The sequence below is a fragment of the Branchiostoma floridae genome, unplaced genomic scaffold (genome assembly GCF_000003815.2).
Source record: "Branchiostoma floridae strain S238N-H82 unplaced genomic scaffold, Bfl_VNyyK Sc7u5tJ_1383, whole genome shotgun sequence".
Lineage (NCBI taxonomy): Eukaryota > Metazoa > Chordata > Leptocardii > Amphioxiformes > Branchiostomatidae > Branchiostoma > Branchiostoma floridae.
The window spans coordinates 1-24,253 of record NW_023365710.1 but is presented as its reverse complement, the minus strand read 5'-3'; the positions used below and the strand labels follow the sequence as shown (position 1 = coordinate 24,253).

At 42.4% G+C, this 24,253-nt stretch overlaps 2 protein-coding genes and 1 long non-coding RNA gene across 6 annotated transcripts in view; 2 read left to right on the top strand and 1 right to left on the bottom strand.

The window, feature by feature from the left end:
• The window catches only part of LOC118407510 (MFS-type transporter SLC18B1-like), a 27,062-nt gene extending 24,534 nt beyond the window's left edge, over nucleotides 1-2,528 (bottom strand). For all 4 annotated transcript variants that reach the window (XM_035807990.1, XM_035807989.1, XM_035807988.1 and 1 more), the window contains exons 1-2: nucleotides 2,381-2,528; nucleotides 65-277 (exon numbers count right to left, since the gene is read on the bottom strand). In XM_035807990.1, the coding sequence (XP_035663883.1) occupies nucleotides 65-215 (151 nt within the window). In that variant the 5' untranslated portion in view covers nucleotides 216-277; nucleotides 2,381-2,528. The remainder of the gene's footprint in view (nucleotides 1-64; nucleotides 278-2,380) is intronic.
• Nucleotides 2,529-2,853: 325 nt separating this feature from the next.
• On the top strand, nucleotides 2,854-5,759 carry LOC118407514. The gene is made up of 4 exons (XR_004830157.1): nucleotides 2,854-2,977; nucleotides 3,616-3,713; nucleotides 4,074-4,122; nucleotides 4,739-5,759. It is a non-coding gene; the product is annotated as an uncharacterized LOC118407514 (long non-coding RNA).
• A 3,082-nt stretch (nucleotides 5,760-8,841) lies between these two features.
• Nucleotides 8,842-24,170, top strand: LOC118407502 (carbohydrate sulfotransferase 13-like; the record flags this gene model as incomplete). The annotated part of the gene is made up of 6 exons (XM_035807980.1): nucleotides 8,842-8,994; nucleotides 11,917-12,116; nucleotides 12,412-12,497; nucleotides 22,345-22,604; nucleotides 23,265-23,376; nucleotides 24,013-24,170. Coding segments are annotated over exons 2-6 (782 nt in total), but the record flags the coding sequence as incomplete, so codon positions are not given.
• Nucleotides 24,171-24,253: the final 83 nt, after the last annotated feature.

The window sequence follows — 24,253 nt, the reverse complement described above, 5'->3', positions numbered from 1 at the left end:
TCCCCTCTTAATTCTCTGCCCCTCTCAATCTCTTTCTCTCTCTCTAATAATGCGTCACACCTACCGTCCGCTAGAGGCCTCTCCTGTACTTCCGGTACCTGAACGTGTACAGAATCCAGATTGGCATTGAACCTGACCACACTTTCATAGCTTGGTCCCTCATATGTTATCAGTCTTTCTCTTTCTTCCTCAGTGTTTGTAGATGTTCTATCCATAACGACGGCGCTTGTCAGTCGTATCGTTGTCGTAGTTGTAGTTGCTAAGATGAGTTGACCTTCTAAAACACCAAAAGGGGTCCTTGTTAGTCTTAATTTTTTGTTTAACATAACTAATAACTATCACATTTGTATGCAGAAAGACACTTCCCCTGCATGATACACCTGCCCCGAAACCTGTAATCAACAGGGCTACTACTCCGAAGACAGGTACCTCACTAATCTACCCGTAAAGAAATCTTTCACTATGATCATAATGATGCAATAACATTTACTTGTGGTACAGGCTCACACACTAACAATACTAGTGCACAAACATCGGTTGATCACTGGTATGTTGGACAGAGTGGGTGTAAAAGAACACTCCGTTACATCACCATCTTTGGTCTGGAGGTGGTCATGTTCATGTAGTGTGGGAATGAGAAAGAACTAATCATGTAATGGACCCTTCCTATATATACGTGAGCTCCAAGTCTTGAGTTCTCCGGGAGCAAATCTAGCACTCCGACGTTTTTTTTTTGCCCGCCCTTTTCCGCGTGTGGAGTTTATTCCAAGTCACCGAGAAGGTTTTGAAATAATATTTGTATTAAGTTTGAACTATTCTAAGTAAAAGAATATTTCATCAAGTTCTGAATTGTTCAAACAATTTAAAATGAAAGTTTGAACATGTTTGAACCTATTTGGATATGTTGGAAACATTGGGAAAACAATGGTACAAATAGCTCTTTATTTAGAACAATTTAGGAACATCTATGTGTTTTTGTTGGAACATTTGATCACATGTTCCAACAAGTTGTGTCATTTTTCCCCTCCATAAAAAACTTTTATTACCCCCATAAACCAAGCTGCTAAACTGGGCGTTTTGTTTAGGCATGGTATTTTTAGATTTTCTTTAGTAAACACTGGTGACTCTTTTGTGACAAGCTGTCAGACAGACACAATTTCCTGTACTTGGCAGGGATGTGTGAATTGCCCTCTTCCCAGCCCACTGACCCAGTTTCATCATATTGTTTCAATGTTCGAACATGTGATCACAAATGATGAATCTATGTTGGAACAGTTTAGAAACTATCAGAAATAATGATTTTGATGTTAGAAATATTTCTAACATGTTTGAATACTGTAGAAAATATTTAGAACATCACAATGATGTTCTAAACAGTTCTAAACAGTTACTTATCACAATTAGAATGTTATAAAGATTTCCAAAAATGTTGGGACAAAAGGCAAGAAACACCCTCTTGGTAATGTGGAATTGACTGAGTACATTGCTATTATTCTGTTCCTGTTTCAACATGTTCCCTTTTTTGTGTTAGTGGAGAGCCATGCATCAAGCACGTTAAAAAACTTACTGAGAAGAGTAGGGGTCTATGCTATTGTTTTCCTTGTGTCAGCTAGTTATAATAAATATGTCCGGATATGCTTTTGTACTCTTCAGAACAAATCTCGAGGCGTTTTTTTTACCGTGTATGCAATACAAACAGACAAACAAACAAAACGGTCCGTATCGTTGGACAGAACAATGCCTAGCAAACAGACAATCATCAGCCTAAATATCTGACCGGACCATCCTCAATTTGTCAAGTGAAATATCCCTGAACCTTCCACGACCCACTACAAACACATGTCCATTCAGTCGTCTACTTTTGGGGTAGGTAATCTTTAGTAATATATGAACGGAAATAAGAACATGATTATTTGGCGAAGGTATGTGTTCGTGGAACTCTAGTATATCACTATTGCATTGGATTGATTTAATCATTTCTTTCCTGATTGACACGTTAATTTCTAGGTTGGTTTAGATGTTTCTTCTTTCGTATCAATCATTCAATATCTATTGAATAGATATTGTATTTTATGTTTTGTTGTGGTTGTGTCGGTAAAATAACATGTAAAAGTTGACCTTGACAAGGAGCACCATACCGTCTACTGAGTACTGTTGTGGGAAAGCATAATGAATAGATAAATGAATAGAAGACCTCGCGTCTGGGAGCTTAACTACCTAGTCATTCGATGTTACATTTTGGACATTCGTCACCACTATACTGAATTACTAAATTCATAATGCCAAAATCGTTGCACCTTCTTCTGTGTGTGGCACAGTAATTACATCTGTACTGACAATACACCTGTAAGTAGAGAAAACGACAATCCAACATGCTCACCTGTATGGTCACAAGAACAACATCCTGACCTTCATTCATGTTTCATAGCTGATTGGCGAGTGAATCATGTCAATGTGGACGGTGTACAAGATACGGACGTGGGAGAGATATCGCGGTGTGGTATACCGTGTTCTGTGTGGTAGGGCAAAGTCCGAGCCGGTCGTGTGAAAGTCATGTGATCGTGTGTGTACCTGTACGTGTTCGTGACAGGTACTTTAATAGTACTTATCGAGAATAGGGGTGACCCGCTGAGGGCACCATTTTCTGCCCAGCCACATTTTGCTTACCTTTTAGAAAAGCACAGTAAAAAAAAAAAACATTTTTAGCATCATTACGTAATACTATGTATGTATACGTAGGTTATGGTTCCTGAGATTGTATGAGTTTTTTTGTTCCCATCAACAAGTTCGTGATGCCAATTATGCAGCAAAACATTTTATCGAGTAATCTTTACCTAACAGCCATGAAGGGCATTCTAGCGGACTACGGGTATATATAAGAACTTCGGCTTTGTTCCAGGTGTAGAACTACGGAGGCGACAAATGGCGGCGTTAGGTTTGCCACGGGAAAGCAAGAGGATATTTACCTAAGGCAAAGGTGGGACAATACGCTAGAAGTGTCAGGTAACTTTTTGTCAAAGATAGTGAAAGGGGGGGGGGGGGATACTCAGGCTACAGGCTAAAGTTTGTGAAATGGATGGACATGGTATGCGAAAAGAAAGTAGAAGTCCACCCCTGTGCGAGTGGATCAAAACTTATGATCCGATCTTACGCAGCTTGCACCAATTGCACAAAAATGATGTGTTACATATGAAGGCAGTTTACCGATCCGGCAGAACAAACAAATTTTTCTTTTTAATTATTCTCATACCATCCAAAAAGGAGAAAAAGAAAATATGCCACTAACAAATGTGTATATGAGAATTTGATGGGGAAGCTCTTATGAGTGAAAAATTGGCTTCAGTAAAATACAGTGTTACAGTAGTCCAATAGACCCACCTGTATTTGGTTACTGTTTAGACGACAAACTAGAAAGGAGGTATTCATGGTAAGTAGCGGTATCCAAGGTAAGTAGCGGTATAACGGTCTCACTTTTTGCTCACAGTTTTTATTTAAGGGTAGTGATTTAAGTAAATGTAACATTAGTTTGGGGGGATCTGCAGTTTAAAAAAAGGAGTGGATAGAATATGATGTGTAAATTACTTCTTTCCTATTTCTTCCTCTTTCCTGATTCAGGTAATCGACGTAGTGAATATGAATGGAGGAGGCTAAAGGAAGCCATTGTTGAGATTTGCAAAGACCAGGAAAGAGCTTGGTACCTTCAACAGTTTGAGGTAACGGAAGTTTTTCAGTTTTGTTTTTATTCTACCTCCTGTTGCTAAGACCTCCAGTTTGCTCACATACATACGTTGTACTATCGTAAATCGAGGGCATCCTTCAGGTAGCCGTGAACATTACGTGTCCTGCAAAATCCATTTGCCTTCTTACGGTGAAAAAATTAGTCGTACGACGGCCCTACTACGAATGTGACAGCGCCATTACCAACAGATAACATAAAGACATGCAAATAACTGCACGCCATCACTGTTACTTCTAATTTCTATATAGGGAAAGGCAGTCCCTGAGCGGTTGCCAAAAAGATGTAACATATTTGTGAATCTAGTATAATCAGAAATGTTCACTTTTTCTTCTAGAAAATTGACGGATCGACCTACACGGAACCAACCACAACGGAATTAGCAGGTACTGAAATACCTCATTTATTTATTATATACGCCAAAATAATGATGAACCATCACAGTTGACGTGCTTTGTGGGATAAATATAAAGAGGATCGTAGCGCGGATGCACATTAAGAGTTTTCTTCAATTGAACTTAAGAGATTATCTCATGACAGTACATTCTTCTCTCAGTGAATTAATGAGATGGACGTGTGTTATCCCTCATTTTTACTGTAAAGGAGATTCTGAATTATTCTTTTGAGCGAAATGATTACGTAGACAGTGCTTTATCATAACTGATCAGTAGACGAATAATTCTACTAACAAATATAATCACCATTTCAATCATCACAATTTGATTTTCTTTTCTGAACAAGCTAAATGTGATGAATAATCATGTCTATGCAATAACTACCTGAGATGTTGATTCAAGAGCAATATACCAGCGGCTTTGAATGAGCTGATCCAGGAACATGATGTCTCATAATTCCGTCGGGTATCCTAAGACTGCTAAATTAAAAAAAAAAAAACGATATTATCGATCTGTTTAGATTCTTTTTGTACATCTCTTTTTCATGTATTAGCCGTAGCGCACCCGGTGGAATGATAAGAGTTGACGTTATGCATTTTTCTGACAGAATTTGGCAGCCGCATGGTGGCCGGAATGCTGAGCCCGCTGTACACCTTCATCGGCAATGTCTGGAAGGCTAACCCGTGATGATCTCCTCGTGGCCGTAAAGGGCATTTCTTTGCGTACTTCATACTACCCAATATTCTCGTGTAAAGCTGTGTGGAAGATCGAAAATCTTCAAGTGATGGGTTGAAGAGTACCATATAGTTGTTTGTTGTGTGTTTCCGGCTGAGTTTGTAAAAAAAGACGCGCAGCATCTTCGTGTCAAGTGTCGTGCAAGTTCCTGAACGTTGTAGTAATCTTGATCCATGGCTAGTCACCATCCTGAATTTCTCCGGACAGCAGGTTACTAGTGCCTCGTCTTAAAAAAATGCTGGAAATGAAACGTGTCTTGATGGAAACCTGATATAACCTCCTTGATGGAAATGACATGATAGATGGTATGGCAGTGTATGAGTATTGGAGGTCTCTAAAGAGTGTGGCTGTAGATAATTATCCTAAAAAGAAGTCAAACCAAATAGCTAAGATTTTTGTTTGACTGAATTTATCACTAGAATTAGTCGCTTACAACTGTGTACTGTTTACCATTGTTTGTCTGTCATTTTTTGTTACTTCACATTAGCCATCGTTATGGGGCTCCTTACTGACAAGTATTCTGAAAAACATAGTCAAAGTGCTGATGGCGAATCTTTCTCTTACCATGGGCCAACCCAAGTTTGAATGCATTTGCTGAACAGGTGTTTCTAGTGGGCATTTAAGCAACACTCTACATGCTCTGTTCTGTACTACCTGGAGCTTTCGAGTATTTGACTCGGACATGTTTGCTAGAACTGGTAGACAGTACTTTGTAGTTTGAGACAGTACTAGACAGTTTGATAGAACAACTTAGATATACCATTCAGGTTGATTATAAGTTTTAGAATTCGAAAGCAAAGGGAAGCATTTTTTCTACCAAACGTCTAGGAGCTAAACGATGCTTGACCAACGGAGGCATCTAGCGGAATACATACGAATTGTTCGGCAGCTCATGCAGTCAGGCTCCCCGACCTGGATTTGCGTTCTGGGGAGTTGTTTGTCAGGGACTCCCAAGAGGGTCTGCATGCTCTTTTCCGTAAGGCGTAGGCAGGCCTTTTAATTTCGCGTAATTCGTAGGGAAGCTATTTTATTTCACGTAATTCGTAGTGAGGATGGAAAATTGACTGTAAAGCGTAGCCAGTGTATTTCACGTAAAGCGTGAAAATTTCACGTAAAGCGTAATCTAGCCTTAAAATTACCCGTAAATCGTAGCCTGGTCTCCCAAATTTCATAAGTCGAAGGGTCGTCTACCAGTAAATTTAGCCCCTCAAAACACGGGAAATTGCGTTTCAGATGATCAAGATTTCAAAATTTCCCTTGCAAATCCTTTCACATTCGGTCATCGACAAGCCAAAATATGTATCGGGGGCCTCGCCCTCACCTTTTGCCGTTAATAGGAATGTTATTGAAGGTAGCTAGCTTAGTCTGGCAGCAAAATTTGCCTATCAAAATGCAGGAAATATCATCTTAGAGGTTCAAGATTTCAAAATTCCCATGGTCCTCCCGTTGCGCCGCCTCGTGCCTTTGGCGCTCGAAATGCTGAAAATATGTTGGGGATGTGTGTCAACCTCAAACACCTTTTTTGCTGATATCGATAGAAATGTCATTAGATTTAGCTTTATATGATATCCATCAAATCAAAATTTTCTTAGAAAAACTCAGGACGCGGCGTTTCAGGGGGTCAGGATTTCAAAATTTTCCCGGACTTCCCTTGCGACGCCTCACTCCTTCGGCGCTCGACATGGCAAAAATAAGTTGTGCGGCGTCACCCTCAAAAGCTTACACTAAATCCCTGGGAATCTTTAATTAGATATGCCATTTAACTTTTGTCTGCCCGCGAAAATTTACCCTCAAAATGCAGGAAATAGTGTTTCAGAGAGTCAAAATTTAAATCTTCCCAGCGGAGCATGCCCCCGCCTCTGTCGAGTGTTGCCAGCCTTCCAGAATTTTACAGTCAAAGGTGTTCCAGATGTTGCGGGTCCAATTATTGCAAAGTTGCAAGGGAAGATATAATGACATCGTGGCTCGACATTTTCTTACAACAGAATTCGTTTGGTTTGATGTAGTCGGTAGAGTTCTATCCCTTCACTGTTGCAGGAGGCGTACGTATACTTCCGAACTAATCTATTTGTACACAGTCGTCGTGACAGAGATGAGTCTGAACATGCAGGTAGCTTATGTGGTGGCGGTCATCTTCGGGCTGATGCTCAGTGTCAAACTCATCACCATGGGGATGGTGTAATCAGGTATAAACTATTATTTAGGTTCCTATACTAGTTAAACCACTATTATTTTTGTGACATGGCCAAAGAATTGTTTCTAGAGTATTCGCCTTTTTATTATGTTAAGTAGTGTTCTATCCGCTCCCAGCCCTTCTAACAGAGTCTTTTATGCGATGGTCAGTTCGCAGTATCTTTCTGTAGCACTTCATCTCCAGGACCTGGATTCTGCGGCTGTCACTGGCGTGTAGCCCTGACTCATAGTCATAGGTTACCACGTACACACAACACGGGCAGTGCTCCCAGGTTACATCTAGAGTTCGGAGGGCTGCACGAGCTGTTTCTAGGCGTATACTGACAGCTAAGCTGGCTATTTGTTCTATTGTGGGCATGAAGTACTTAGGTCCTGAGAATTGTAGTTGTTCTTCTCGTCAGGTGGCTGTTACTTGAATGGGTGTCTTGGTTACAGCCATTATATAAACATTCTTCCAAAATTGCCCCTAATTGTCGTGCCCCCCGTGACCAAATACTGGTAATTTACTTGCACAAAACACTGAACTGTGCATCGGGTGGTCACTTGCAGCCACAGTTTTCTCAATATCATAAATCAAAAGATGCCTATCATTTCGGGTTTAACTTTCTGGTGGCCTGTGTAACGTCACTGTGTGACATGAAAACGTTCAACACGAGTACTATCCAGATACGTTAAGCTGTTGAAAATCTCCATCTGATTACGGACAGACTAACGGGGGCCGCCCTAAGACGGTTCCCGTCGTAAGACGGTACGGATTTTTTGCTGATCTTATTATCCATAAGTACACTGTGTTTGTTGCCACTGACTATGCTGATTACAAAGGTAAATAAACCAAGTCCATGCACACAGCTTTTATTTGCATTCCAAGTATACTTTAACATATTTACTTCATGTTTTTTTAAAAACAGAATTCTAACAGTAATGTTGACAGTGCTGAATCACTGCGGTCACCGGCCTCTGCGTATTGGCGGCTCGTGTCGCTAACTATACGAACTCTTCCAAGCAGTCACACAACTGCCATGATACACATAAATAAAGCTCCATTAAACACTATGAATATGGGTCTTCAAATGTTTGTTGAGTAGGAAGCGACATAAACATTGCCACCATTGTACTCCCAAGGGAGTGTGGCAGTGAAGGTAGCAGACTAGAGAACGCTCCAAAGATTTATTTGACTGTAATAAATGATACGTGCTGTCTATGAAAATAAGACTTGATAGAGAGATGTAGATGATATTTTCATATAATCAGACCAAGTTTTGTTGATTTTAGCGGTGTCTTTTTTTCGTAATAGTTTTTTTAGTCGGGCATTCACAATCAGTGCATTCAGTCCATTGCCCGTAAAAACATCAGCTGGATTGTTCTAGGTACAGCCTTCCTCATGTGAGACAAGAAGTACATACAGTCACGGTTTTACTGTCAAAAGAAAGCTAAAATATTGTACTATTAATTTTTTTCTGTGTACTTAAATTTACCACTTACTTCTGAATAGAGCAAAATGTAAAAAAAGCGTACCGAGTTAGGCACACTGTCCAGCGTAGCACAAAATTGGAAGGTTACATACACGAAATTGTCTCACAGTGTTTGCCGCTTGTAACACGCAGCGCGAAAGGTTCATGAGCCACATGAATGCATTTCTTAGTCAAGTATGTTGTTCAAATCTATGTGTAAAAAAATCAGTCATCAAAATTTGACCACTCTCAGGCAACTAGCGATGGAGCGCCATGAGTTTGAGCGCAAGAAAAAGCGTACCGTGTTGGGGCACCTCCCGTTACTATAGTTACATATGCAAAAGGCTATTATCTCCTTCAGTCTGTTCATTCGTGATTCATAATCACCGGTCTAACCAGTTTTTAGGCATAGAGGCAGCTCCGAGTCCTACTCCCTACATACCAGACCATCTAAATCTACACGGGCTGTTCTCGGCATTGACAGGTAAAACTGCAAAACGTTTATCTTCACTATTTGTTTGCATTGTAGTAGTGTCGTACTCTACAGAACGTTTAAATCGATAACACCAATTCGGTAACATTTGTAACTTGTTCTTTATGTATCAGGATTTTCTTGTCCGGCTTAACTTGGTCACTCCCAATCCCTACATCCGAATGCCTGAGAATGCAGAGAATGAGTCAAAGCCTGTGTAGGCTTAGGTGTGTTCATAACAACACCTACATGTATCTACTCGTTGATTTGTATTTTAGTCAATAACAGAAACAGGAAGACAGAACATTCAGGCCGACTCTAGTATGTGGTTCATCTTTACGCTTGACAGGAAAATTGGGCAACATCTTTAAATAGCGTAAACCGTTGCCAGCCTTTCTGAATTTAGCGTAAAACGTTGCCGGCCTTCGTGAATTTAACGTAAAGCGTTGTCGACCATCCCGAATTTAACGTAAAGCGTTGTCAGGACCCTCCATTCAGACCCTCTCCCAAGTCTAGGCCGGCGGGCCTAAATGTCTTGGGCTACCGAACAAATTAGCTACGCACCAGCGTATAGGCTCCCAAGGTTGCCAACACGTCGGGCTGCTAATATTGTACATGTGTGCCCATTTACGAGCGTGCAAAGGTAAAGACTAAAAACAGTTATCAAAGATTCCTCAAAGTCTTTCGTAACCGCAGCTATGATTAAGACGACAGATGTCGTTGTTTGTGGGAAAGTTTAACAACTCTATGGTATCTTCAATGATAGTAAAACATTGAACAGGGTAACCTCGCACTATCTATAGCCTCTACCAGGCTCCGCGGATTGCTGGCCAAATAGTATGGACAAATGGACAAATACAGTCAACAGTGCGCTAGGGGAATCGGGAAACCATAGGAGTCAGTACTCTACCCACGGATTGAGTACTATCCGTGTAAGTATTGGATGTAAGTTTTCGATGTCAAAAGACTCAAAAGGAAGCAGCTTTCCAGTAAACATCTAAACAAGTAAACAATGCACAGCCAGGGGTTAGAGACACCTAGCGGGATACATGCGAATTGTTCGGCAGCCCATGCAGTTACTAGTAACACGCCGACCTAGATTTGCAAAGCTGTGTAAAGTTGTTAGGCAGGTCTCGTCCCAAGTCTAGGTCGGCGGGCCTAACTACCATGGGCACAAATTGCTAGGCTGGAGTCAGGCACCCAGGATTAACAACACGTCGGACTGCTAATATTGTATATTGTACATAACATGTATTTATATTTGCGAGCGGGCAAACGTTAAGACTAAAAACGGTTACCAAAGTTCTATGAAAGTCTTTCATAACCATAGCTATGATTATGACAACAGATGTCGTGCAAGTTTGTGTGAAATCATTAACATTTTCCATTGGCAGGCGAGGCCGGGTCAGCTGGGCCTTGGCTATAGCCGATAGCAAAGGGGCGATAGTTTCTAGTGGAACAGGGTGCCGATGTGGTCTTGTAGTTAGGATTGCTGCCTTAAAGTGTAAAGGCTATGGTTCAAATCCCTTACAGGCCAAAATGTTGTAACCTCAGGGTCAGGTTGGGTTGGCGTACCTGGGTAAATTCACTTTACATCTTTTTCCTCACTCAAGTGTACCTAGATTCGGTTAGGGACGTCCTCTCGGATATTATGTAAAGTCATGGGCTTGAGGGACCGCATGTCTCAAAAATGTTATCAAAGTACCACACCCCTTGAAAAAATAGAGGACTATCCCGGTGGATCAAAACTGTTGTTCTACGCCTTAGCTTAGGGCAATTTACCGGTTAGGCAAAACAATTTTTTCTCACACCATTCAAAAGAAATAGGGCATATATAAGTGACCTATAGGTGAATTTCATAGGAAAACTTTGATAGATGTAATAAAATTCAGCAGAAAAAGCAGTCATACGAGACTCAGAGTAGCTGGGAGGGAGAATCATCATCATCATCATCATCAGTCGGCTGCTGTGCAGTCGGTCACGATTCTATTCCACCTCAGTCTGTCGGCAGCCAGTGCAGCTATATATATATATAGCAGTGGGGTTCAGGTCGCCCTCCGCGTCCCCCAGCAGGTTTTGTATATACGTCAGGTAGTTCGTCTTCTGACGACCGGGTCGTCGTTTGCCGTGGGAAGGGACATACAAGGCATAAGTCCGCAGAGGCTCTTCTAAAGGCATTCTAAGAGCATGTCCAATGAAGCGTAATTGGCGTTGCCTGACTTTGCAGATGAGAGGCTGGGTGTTTGTCACTCTGTATATCTCACTGTTGCTAACACGCTGGAGACGCTTAATGTTTAACATGATTCTGTAGCATGATGAAGCAAACGAGTTTATCTTATTCTCCATGTCAGACGACAGTACCTAAGATTCACATCCGTATAAAAGCACTGGCACACAGGTAACATTAAAGAAGCAGAGTGAGCTCGTGTACGGATCCGTTCTGAAATGCAGGACAGAGAAATAATGGGTCTCTTTTGAATAGCCGGAGGGTGATTATTGAGAAGCCGTTTTTTTGTTGCAACGCGAAAGCTAAGCCAATACAAAATCCACATATTTCTGGTAGCTTACACGAAATAAGCCAGTAACAAAAGTAACTGAGATTCCTCTTCCCGAATCGACCGTTGTAGTCAGAAATCTTCGAAGCCTCATGGTGGGTCAAGAGAGAGAGAAGGGGTGTAGAGAAAGACCTGTCCCAAGTAAAAGACCGAAATATACCCGTCTAAGTCAACTGTGATCTCTACTGCTTCTTACCTGTCACCTCCGTATTACAAGCATTTACTGTTTTCTGTACATGTTTGACTGTTGATGTTTTTGTGTATGTTTGTGCGTGTGAGTTTGTGTTTCCGCATATAGAAATATTTTTCATGCACATCAGTAGTTACCTAGATTTGTGCCATTTTCCTTTTAAATTGTCGTTATTTACTTCATTTCAAGCAGACAAAATCCTTCCCTGGAGAGCGCTGTGAAGATGGGCAAACACCATAAAGAAAAACTACTGTTGGTCTTCTGTTTGGTTTCAACCTTTGCCATTTCCGTGGTCGTCTTTGATAGAGAAGCGAGGTCTGCTGACCTACCCAGATCCAGGCAGAGTAAAGGACTGTCTCACATAGGAAATACATCACCGGACAATACAGGTTAGTTTGCCTTTTCCAATTAAAGGTTAATGACCCCCACCCTGGGTGACCCACAGGTGGTCAGTATATTGTTGTTTACAAACAGGAGGGCCTAGTCTGAGATGGTGGTTCTAACTCAGCTTGTTTTGACTCAGTCAACAAACACCGGAAACAGGAAAAAAAATATGATAAAATGCTAAAAAAAGTTGTGGCATACACATCTAGGTCTTTACATGTTGGTTTTGTTCTCCAGAATATTTTCAAAATCTTACAAAGGGCATCTTTAACATCCATGTATTTTCTCCAATGGTTCCAGCTACATTGAGCCCTGTTGAACAACAGCAGTCGGAACGATTGAAACGCTTCCATCAGTACTGCAATAGTAACTCTCCAGGAAGCAAGGTGAGTGGTGTATTGTTTCTTTCTTTCTTGCTACTTTTCATTTTACTTGCTCCTTGACTGCGTCATTTTCATCAAGGCTTCAAATGCTAATTTTCAACTACAAAAAAACAGAAGATTTGTATCATAATATCAAAGAGAAATAGATATGTGAATAAGTGAATAAGTAGATAAATGTCTTGATGTGTTTTTTTACAACGATTTGCCTTTCGTTGTATCCTATACTATTGTTATGCAACAAACTATGACTATGACTTATCATTTAAAACAACTGTATCCTGAACATTCAGTATTGCACCTTTTTGAAATACCCTCCCAAAGAAGAGGCAAGGTGTTTTGATTTTAGTGGTGTTTGTGACTGTCTGGAAGACGCAATTATTAAATTTTGTCTAAAATCAGGTTAATGACCTGAATCTAAAACATGAATATAAAGGCTCTTGTAACAAAGTTGAGGCAAATTTATCTCCATGGCCCAAAATGTACATCGTTAATGCCAAAATGCCATATAGAGAGCTAAACGATACAATTATGGAATACTTCTGAAGACGGGAATCCCCAACATGAAGATAAAGTATGAAAGCACATGTTCCCAACCCACCATTGTACCATCTTTCACGTCATTTGCCTTGGATATAATGAACAGCATTACCCAACTAATCTTTGCGTGCTTCGTTTGAAACTGGGTCACTTAGGCATAGCCTCCGGTGAAGTAGTGTCCTGACACAACACGTAAAGCTTCTTGCTATCTGACCCATCCGGGTATAATGCATACATATACGTAACAACATTTCTCGTTTCCAAGCAACCGTTGCTAAGAGACGTATGTTGTTTTGCAATGATTCTACCCCTGAAAAGTCCACCGCACGTAGAACACGGTATTGGGGCAAACCCCACCACCGCCTCCAAAATAGTCTAAAACGTCTTAATCCATCGAATATGGGTGTTTGAGTCTTCTGTGCACGTGTTTTTCTAGAAGAATAACTTTGCTGCACGACAATTGGACACGGTACAATGTATGGCAACAGCTATTACACAAAGTACAAAGTAGAGGTATAGAATAAAGCTTACATCCTAGTAAACATAGCAATGAAGGCTAACAAAATCCTTTGATATAAGAATCAGTGATCATCCCCTACAAATTGAAGTGGGAAGATACAACCAGACTCCTCCGGATAATAGACTCTGTACACTTTGTAACTCCAACCGTATAGAGAATGAAGTCCATTTTATATTAGAGTGTTCTTTATACAATGATATACGCAACTCTTTTATCAATGTTCTCAATGTAGATACACGATGTAAAGAGTTAACCAACGACAACCTGTTTGTACGTATAATGACAACCACAGACAACTTTGTACAACACAAACTCTGTGAGTTCGTATACACATGTGTTAAGAAAAGGGAACAATCGTGTAAACGTTAGATATAGTGATAGCATAGTCGCAGATGTATTGTTTATTCAATTGTAATACTACATGTTATAGTACTTAGTCTTTACTACTAGTATCCCATCATGGTATTTTCTGCATTTAGCCCACATGGGCAGGAACATGCAAATAAAGATCACTAGATATAGTATTACAGTGGAGTAAGCTAGTCAATAGCTTCGGTATTCCTTCTAATAGCAATGTGCTTTTATATGCATTAAGACCCTAGTCCTCTGCTCAGAGGGTGGATGTCAGTCAAATGCAGAAACTTTCGCGTTGGTTTAATGTTCGTGGCTTTTGCGGTGGCCGCTCCACCGAGAACTTAAAACCAAGGCAGTAATGACTACAGTGCATGGTGCTACCGCGAACTTAAAACCACTGCGAAAAGTCCTTTTTTCCGCTACCGCGAAATCAAATACCCGCGAACTTAAATGTATTTACAGTATTACCTGAAAGAATGTTATGGTAACAGCACGGAAGGTGTGCGATATTGTAAATGTAGAAATGCCCGCGGTGGTTTGATGGCCATCTGCGCGGTTTTCGCGGTGACTTTTTCACCTCGAACTCAAAACCACCACTTAGACGCACGAATACAAAATAACGAAGCACAAATTGAACACAGGCCCGGTCATTCTACATCGGAAACTTCTTAATCAAGAAGTGCTAAGTATCCAGAGATGTACGTGCGAACTTCATGCACTTGTGTTAAGTCTTCTCATATGATCAAATCTTTGAACTTGAGTTGATTATGCCAGCAGTGGATAGCAGACCCCAACTCGATCTTTAAAAAATTCCAAGTACTGCTAGCTATGTACTGGCAGTCTGCAGCAACCTTGTCAGTCTCTAGTAGGTAGTTTTCTACTGGCTGTTCGTGAAGGTGCCATGGTTACTATTACTGTACAGTATGTGACGGAAGCGCTTGCAATAAGCGCGAAGTTGTATGCATTTATAAGTATTGTTTCGGTCGTCGACGAAGGGCCTGAAGACTGTCATTCGGAGCCAGGTGATCTCAGTACGATAATTACCACACAGTTCCGATCACTGGACCGTATAATCATGAGATCTCACGAATAACTCACACCGAGACCAACCTCTACTCTATTTGAGGTGCACAATGATTGGCCCGAAAAGTATGACGTCACTCCCCCTATAAATAAGAGATGCGCGCATGAATATGTCATTCTTCTGTGTGCTGGCCCTCCGGCAACGTCTGGAGACTGCAGCGTACGTTCCTCGCCCCGGCAAAAGCAGAAAACTTGCCGGGAAGGCCTCGTTGTTACCGGCGGGAGACTCGCTACTACACGATGCGGTGCCGCAGCTCAAGCTCGTGACGGCAGCTCGTACTCTCCCGGGTATTGTATCAGAGATACACGGTACCACGCAAGGTTTGGTCGAACACCGTACAGTTTAATCTGAGCCCGGTCTGGACATTTACTTGTTCGTTTTGTGGTATGGTGTTGTGTTGAGACATGTTTGATATTTGTAGTCTAGGCCTGTTGCAATGCTCGCAGAGCCATGTTTCTGACGACTTCACGTTTTTGCGGATTTTTCCGGTTGACTGTCACATTGTTTCATTTTCGCGTTTTTGGTTTGTTGCCTGTTTGCTGGGTGTTTGTGAACGTTTTGTACCCGTTGTGTGCAGGTCCGAGGAGAGCTACCTTTAATATATAGAATGTTTCTTTTCAGATTTTAGTATATACGCTCGCATCCTCTGTTGAATTTTGCTGTGGCCACCTCTCGCCGACGCCGATTAGTGGCGCTGTTTAGGAGTTTTGTGTTTTTCTTGTTTTGTGAAAGTGCTACCAGGATGCTAGAGCTGTCCCTGTCGAGGAGATGCAACATGGCTACCCTCTGAGTCACCGTGGTGGGATAATAGAATCCGTTGCCATCCTCTACCTTGGAAGGCGAGGGAGGCTTTTGTCTAGTATTGAGGAGCGTTACAGACCGAGATCTTCACCATTTCCTAGTCATTTTCTGATTTTTGTACGTTTTAGCAGTTTGCACCGACACGTGGTTTGAGAGCCTGGACAAAGAAGCAAAATGGATCCCCTCTCAGTTTACTTTGACTGAATGAAGATTATAATCCGGAATTTTACGAACGCCTTCATACAGTGTGGAGGACTAGTACAGACCGAGAGATTCGTTATTTTCTTGTCATTTTCTAATTTTTGTGTATATTTTAGTGATACGCAGACACGTGGTTTGAGAACCCGGACAAAGAAGCAAGATGGATACGCTCACAGTATCGCCTTGACTGAAATCACAATCTGCATCCATCCTCTACCAGGGAATTCTACGAACGCCTCCATACAGTGCGGAGGTCCTTTACAGACCTAGAGCTTCGCCATTTTCTTGTCATTTTCTTTGAATATTTATATTTATTTCGTGTGTATGGTTTTATGCAGGATTTTAGGATAGCACCGTCATGGGATCGGGACTCACTATGGCTACCATTTTTGGAGTTCTTTTCAGGAATTGAAACCCGCCACCATCCTCCTCGTGGGCGATGTAGTAATGCAGACTGCCAGCGTTTCTAGAGCGTGGCTTTTGTTACGTTTATGTTATTGGCCGTTTTCGCTTGTCAAGTTTGTTAAGTTTTTGGATTGCGTGGGTGTTGGCCCGTATGTACGGTGTGTCGTGTGCGTGGCCTGTTTTTACCAGGTTTTGCGTGTTGTTGTGAAACGTGAATGTACGGGAGCACGCATGGCCTAGGACTGTTCATGTTATCGTGGCTTGCCCACCTTTGAGCGCTAGGCGGGGGGATTTCGAGTTTGTATGGTGTGGATGTTGTTACGATTGGACTTTGCGGTAATTTTGTCAGCGGTATCGATAATTGTGTTTTTGTTTCCGCATAGTTCTCAGGAACCGGGACGTGTTGGTTCACGCGTGACGTTCTTCCCCACCCGTAACGACCCTTGTAAGAAGTTTCGGACTTCAGGGATCTTCAGATGCGGCAGACACGACTGAAGACGGAGCAGCAAGTGGTGCGCGAGAATGACAGCCGGGCAGTCTCTCTTAGTCCGCCCCCCCTCCTCCTCGCCTTTCTGGACACTTGAGTGGCACAAGGACAGCCTCAACGCTTCACGCTGTCCACCCGCCACACGTCACGAAGATGGTAAGACCCGGGCAGGCACCGGCGAGTGTCGCGGGTAGAGCTCACGAAGATGGTAAGACCCGGGCAGGCACCGGCGAGTGTCGCGGGTAGAGCTCACGAAGATGGTAAGACCCGGGCAGGCACCGGCGAGTGTCGCGGGTAGAGCTCGCGAAGATGGTAAGACCCGGGCAGGCACCGGCGAGTGTCGCGGGTAGAGCTCACGAAGATGGTAAGACCCGGGCAGGCACCGGCGAGTGTCGCGGGTAGAGCTCGCGAAGATGGTAAGACCCGGGCAGGCACCGGCGAGTGTCGCGGGTAGAGCTCACGAAGATGGTAAGACCCGGGCAGGCACCGGCGAGTGTCGCGGGTAGAGCTCACGAAGATGGTAAGACCCGGGCAGGCACCGGCGAGTGTCGCGGGTAGAGCTCGCGAAGATGGTAAGACCCGGGCAGGCACCGGCGAGTGTCGCGGGTAGAGCTCGCGAAAATTGGAAGGCTCGGGCAGGCACAGAGTGGTGCAGCGGGAAGATATTGTTCTCTGTTCAGTTCAGTTCCGTTCATACTCAGAGAGGTGGCACCAGAGTCTTCACATTGAACTCCGTGAGCTTACGAAATTGAAATACCCTGAGGCAGGCACAGAGAAGTGCCGCAGAAGAATATGGAGCTCACGGTGGATGTTTTAGGAAGGAAAACGTACTCGTACTTTGCCGGAAAAGGTTTTGAAGACCGCAAGCCAGAAATGATATCGCCATGAGATCCAGAAGGCATTGAATTCACAAAATTGTGTTGTTGTATAAGGACGGTCGCACTAAATAGGTACCAAGGGCAAGGCATATTACACTGGAAGGTATACAAGTGCGAATTTTCTAGGCAGTACGCAAGAAACACATTTCGTAACCACGTGTGGGACAATATTCTTAAGAAGTAGGGGAAAAAAAGCAAAACAACATCAATTCATCGTTAATTGACAACTGATTGTGTTATGGATGTATTACACTCCTTTACGTTTGGGACCGCATTGTAAATATGTGCATCAAAGCTGTCTGTACATATGCAAATACTTTTCGTTTTGTGACCGCATCTGAACTGTGAGCAGCGACACCTGTCCTGCAGTACAATGTGAACCAGTCAGAATTGCCCTGAAGAAGGTGACAGACGGTCACCGAAACGTCGGTGAGAATAAAAGCATTGGTTGTGTAAAAAGAGTATCTTTATTCACATTTCGTAACCAGTTTGGCATAACTGAATAAAAGTGTTTTAAAACTGGAGATATGCGGGTCCAGATGTCTTACTGAGAGATGACTGTGGTGTGATAGATGGCGGTTGGCTGAGGAATGAGTCCACTCTGCTCTGTACTTTATTTTCGTCCCAGCCCGAGACTTTGCATAATGACGCTACATTTTCAGCGGCAATATTCAGCAAATTGCAGTTATCGACAAGTGAGCTTGAAGTCGCATGTAAGAAAAGGGGCTCGAAAAGGAAATGCTGCAAGTGAAAAGTCATCTCGGGTAAATAGTTCAAGAAATCTTTTCCATAGAGGTAACAATAGTTGTAAAAATCTGAGTTTGTACCTAGTACAAAAACGGCGCAAAGAGAAGGATCGCTCTTGGCCGCCTCCGCATTTAGTAGACTAAGAAATCCAGTGTGGAACCGCAAGGATATCAGTAGATGTTGTGATATGCGTCATTGCCAGGCACGTGTATACTCCCTATCGCCACATATGCCTGTGTGACAGGACCCTGGAGTGGTCACATGAGCTCCTCCTGTTAGCTTTCGATTTGAGACACCTAGGGGCGTTTCTCTGTATTGCATTCCGAGATCGTGTATCATAATTGAAGCATCAAAGCTAGACATGGATTAGAACACTCTTTTGGTTGTCACAATTTTGGTAATAAGACTAAGGTGGCTCAGACTGGTATTAAAGAGACCCCCAGTCACATTAGTCCCATAAGCCTACTACCAGGAGTTTCAAAACCCAAGACCACAAGGTAGACCTCCGCAGCGCTGATATTACAAAAGACACGGGACGGGGTCTCAAGTTTGCGGAAACAGGTGCTAAGATCCATACAACTTGAACAGCCCTGACGTAGAGAGGCGAGGGGCCAGTCTCTGGCCTAAGCACGTGGGCAGGGCAGGCAAGCAGGTAACACTTTGCTTCTTGGCCCGGGCAGAGCGAGGTATCTATGGTTGTGTCCTCAAACAAACGAAGCTTTGATAAGCTTGAAAATGTTTTGATCGGTTTGGGGAAATGTTTAGCTCTGTTAAAAGCCCTATATCCCAGGGTACGCTGAGAAGTATCTTGCAGAAGTTAGGGAGAACTTTTCTAGGTCGGAAACCTTGTAAGAAATCGTAGGCTGGATTACCGTAAGGTGTTAGTTCTCTATTGTATTAGGCGGATTTATCATCTCTAGCTGTCGCTTCACTGACTAAGTTGAATCAGCCGACACAAGTACCCTTACAGATTTTTACACCGGATCCCAACATCGAAGCTGTGATGTGGAACACTATTTTTGTCTTTTGATTCCATCTTGGGCTTACCGCTATCTCTATTGAGGACAAAAATTTCGTGTTTGAACTGTTGAGAGGTCGTCCAGACTCAGAATAATACTTTTGGGGCATTATGCATCTCCCAGGTCGCGGTGAGCGTTTGGAATAGTTTTGCACTCCACTTGTGCAAGCCAGGTGTCTTTCCATATTGTCGCTTCGGTGGGTCGAGTTCTATTAAGCAGGAAGAGTGGCAAATACGAGCGTCTCTGTCCTCTGAAAGGTTGGGGATCAGCATCGTCAAGCGGATCCTTGAAAGTTGAGGTTGGATAAGGCTGGGGGCCGTTGGGCATAGAGACAGTCGAGGCTCAAGACAAATGGTCCTGCGATGCGAGGGAAAAATAGTTTTCTTTTACCTCTAACGCGGATAATTCAGGACTGGGCTTGGCTGTCTCCTTATCGATTTTCCTTCAAGTGATCGTAGAGGAACGGTTTTGAGATAACAATTTTGCGTTGCTTCCTCCATTTTGTTTGTCGTATAGCAAAAGATGAGAGTGGGCTATATATGAGTGTTGGGTTGTTTGAGAGTGGGTACCGCAGTGTGAGAGGTAAGATGAGAAAGAAGTTACATGAGAGAAGGGAGTTGAGAGAGGGGAAATGAGAGATGGGGAGTTGAGAGAGAATAATGAGAAAGGGTGTGGCAAAAGAGGTTAAGAGGGAGCAGATGACAAGTGTTCTACTAAAGGAATGTTATATTAGCCAAATAGATACAGACGCGTTGATGTATACAGATAAAGACGCATTGACACGTTACGCCGAAGAGCGGTTACGCCAGCTAGATATTTATACTAATGATAGATACTGATACAGGTATAGAGTTAAGGGGTTCAAAGGAAAAAGGAAGGGTTCAATAGCCAGAGATGGCAAAGGCGGAAGACGACGATTTCCGCATCACTCATACTGGAGGGCCAATAATTACGCACCTCAAAAAGGATACTATTTGAGGTGCACAATGATTGGCCCGAAAAGTATGACGTCACTCCCCCTATAAATAAGAGATGCGCGCATGAATATGTCATTCTTCTGTGTGCTGGCCCTCCGGCAACGTCTGGAGCCTAAAGCGTCCCACCCACCCGCCCCTGGACAAGTTTTCTGCTTTCTGTGGAATTAGGCATCTGCTTTAGGCCTATAGGATGGTCGCTTTAGCACATAGGTGACTTTAGGCTCCAGACGACGATTTCCGCATCACTCATACTGGAGGGCCAATAATTACGCACCTCAAAAAGGATACTTTTTGATACATGTGGTGGGTTATTTGCGCGAGACTCCTGCCTAACCGAAGAACTCTACTCTACCCTACTCTACTCGAGGTGTACTCCATTTAGAGTCCTATCCCTATTCGAAGCTAGGTACTCATTTCCCCCTGGATAAAGGAAGAATGCGTAATGTATTTTTCTAATTTAGAAACAAGTAAGACACAATTTTTATTCTTATCCGCCCTCGTTCCCCGTTCCGCGAAGAATCTGTAGGCACTAGATTGTCACCTCAACCTGAACAAAATAAACCCACTGGAATTCACACAGCTACCATTTCTGTTTTCTTTTGCACTGGTCCTAATAACCTTTTATCTTTAAGTGATCTCCACTAATTGTATTTCTACTTGATTGAGCTCCGGATGTGTCCATAGACCAGTTTTAGGCCACGCCTATCTTTTAAGCCTGCCATGTCCCGAAAATATATCTTTAGTTTATCAATTCGATCATCGAAAATATATCTAAAATACATGGCAGCGACTTCTGCACAGCAATAGACAGCACTTTAGATATGTTACATGTAACAAAAGCTAACATAAAGCAACAATACAATCGAAACAATAATCTTATAGAATTACGAAATACATTAGAAGCCGCTTAATTGCACGGCCTATTTGCCAGTGAATTTCGTGCAATTATCCGGCTGGTGCAATAATGCGAAGTTATCTAGCTGGACCGCGCCGGTTTGGGATTTGGGGATTCTGTGCAGTTAACAGAAGTGTCGTTTATCCGTTGTGCAATTAACTGGCTTCTACTGTGTATGGGATGCATGTCCCGACCGAGCCCCGAATGCTTTATAACCTTTCTCCAACTATCTCGACTTCAAGCCGCAGACTGCGCAGCAAGTTCCTCTTGACTGATTCCCAACAGATTGCCAACTCTGTCATGAATTGAAATGGGCACAACCATCTAATATTCTTTAAAGAGGGGTAATTACGTAATTCTCCTTGTTTTCAAAATGACGCGTAATCATGCGAAAACGTCATTGAGAGACCCGGATATTCGGTACTTGCCACTATGCCATATTAGGATCACATATACGAGTTCCCTGGTTCTTCTGTGTCTTGGGTTGCTTGTCGACATGTCGTTTGAGTAAAGATCGCGTGGTGGCGCATGTACACGTCCTGGCAGTAGTCATGTAGGTTGAAAGTGAGTTAGTTATGATTTGATTGAGGATCTGGGCCCTCTTTAAATTTGTGGAAATGTGACGTTAGCCTTAATCAGGTATCTTCCTGGAATTGGCGACCTCGCGGCGGTCGAGCGATTTGACATAGTGCTCGACGAATTCCATCGATAATAAACGAAACAAATCTTGTCACGCTTTGTGTGTTTTGTTGTCTTCTTAGCCATACTTGTACTATTTGCATGATATTCCATTATAAATTCAGGGGTAACACAAATCCAACCTCCTTGTTCATGTTGTTTGGGCGCAGCGACGCCGCCAACTTGCCACAGTCCAGTAAGATACCCGCCTACATATATTGTGAACAATTTGTTTTCAAACACATGTTTTCCTTACATGTGTTTCAGAGATTCTCCCCAGACATTAACCTCGGTCGCTATTCCGTCAGTGAGAAATACAAATTGATCTACTGCTTTGTTCCGAAGACCGGAAGCACTACAACAGCACATGTCATGTACCAACTGGAAAATGGACGAGGCACAAACAAAGTCCTGAACAGGACACCTGGATTGTACCTGAAACGGTTGTCAGACTATTCAAATGAGGAGGCCAGTCTGCGCCTGCGCACTTACACCAAATTCATCACGGCTCGAGACCCGATCCAAAGGTTGGTACTTGTATAGAAGAAGAACCATCTCATTCATGTATTACTCCGAGTGGGCAGAAGAAAGAAAAAAAATAGTTCCTACCCAAAAAATTAAACAGCTGCATGGACGCGTGTTTTTATCGGTGAGTAATTCCCTTTTAGCCAACCGAACTGATCTCAGAAGTTAGATTGGTGAATGTTTGTTAGTAACTGAAGAAATTAGCAAGTAAACTTTGGCAGCCGCGCGCTAGGTCGGAGGTACACATTCCTAGGATCTGAGTGGTGCGGTTGTACACGAACAGCGAAAGACTGCCTCTTGCATGCGGGGAATGACCAAGTGTAGTTTTTAATCGCTATAAACAAAGAACGTGTTTATTTGTCATTTGCAATTTTTTTTCTAATGATCTAGGGAAAATGTGATCAACAAAGAATGGATACTATGGGGATGTTTATGTAAAAAACATGTCTTTTGATATAATTACTTTCAATTCAGTAAAACAAGTCATGAATCATACATTAAAATTAAAATCACATTACGTGCTAGTGTTATATGGAAGAAAGACTTAAAGATATTTTTAGTTTCATGACGAACGTTTTTCTGATAGATCCTAGTTACAGTTCTCCCGATCATGCTTATTGAAGTGCCTTTCCTTTCTTACTGGTTTTTTCTCCTTTACATAGACTGGAGTCTGCATGGATTGAGAAGTTCTTAAAAGGCCCTCAGCGCGACGAGTACACGGAGAAATATCAGAGCATGATTGAGACTGTTCCCCATCTCAATCTGAAAAACAAGGTTTGAGAAACATCATTTTCTTCATTGACTTTGCCAATTTCTTTATAGAGTTGTTGTATTCGTTGTTTAAATGAGTCGGTAAGGATATTTTAGGTGTGGTAATTCCCCACGCTAAAAGGTTATGTTTTCGGTAGCGTTTTTTTCATATGTATGTATGTATCTATGTATCTATGCATGAAGACTTAGTTTGAATAATAAATGAGAAAGGGCTATAATTCCATAGAGATTAGATACAAGAAGTTCATACTTGTGTCATTTGGAAGTTATGTATAAGTGAACACCATTGGACAGATCTCTTTTGCATGAATAATCAGAAAATAATATTACGGTCCTTCTGAAGATAGATTGTGTACGTTTGTTATTTGGTTGGAAAGATGATCAACTAATATAATCTATGCAAATAGGGACATTATTTGCATAATCACACATAATACATTTAGTTGTACACGTTAAAATCAATTCTCGAAGGTTTGGGGTCGTGGAACTCTAGATTTCTATATACATTAAATACTAGGGAAAATGTTACTTTTGAGGCACCCTAGGGCCTTCTTTCATATTGCACGGATCTTTTTGGCTTTTGTATCTTGTATAGGTTGCTGTCTATATTTCCTATAAGACTCATTTCTTAATATACAGTCGCCTGGTGACAAAGTGGGAAACAGTTCACTGCAGCAGATTCCGTTCCTAGCCTTTATGAAAGCTGTGGCAAGGCAACAGAAGAGGTGGTACAACTCTCACTGGGAACCGGCCTACATAAGGTGTTCACCTTGTCAGGTACGTCCTGGACTATTTTGGTGACGTTCCCAGGGGTCTAGCCCATTATCAGGGCATTACAGAACTCTATGACTGCAATGTGTTATCCAAATGAAGTTTTAAT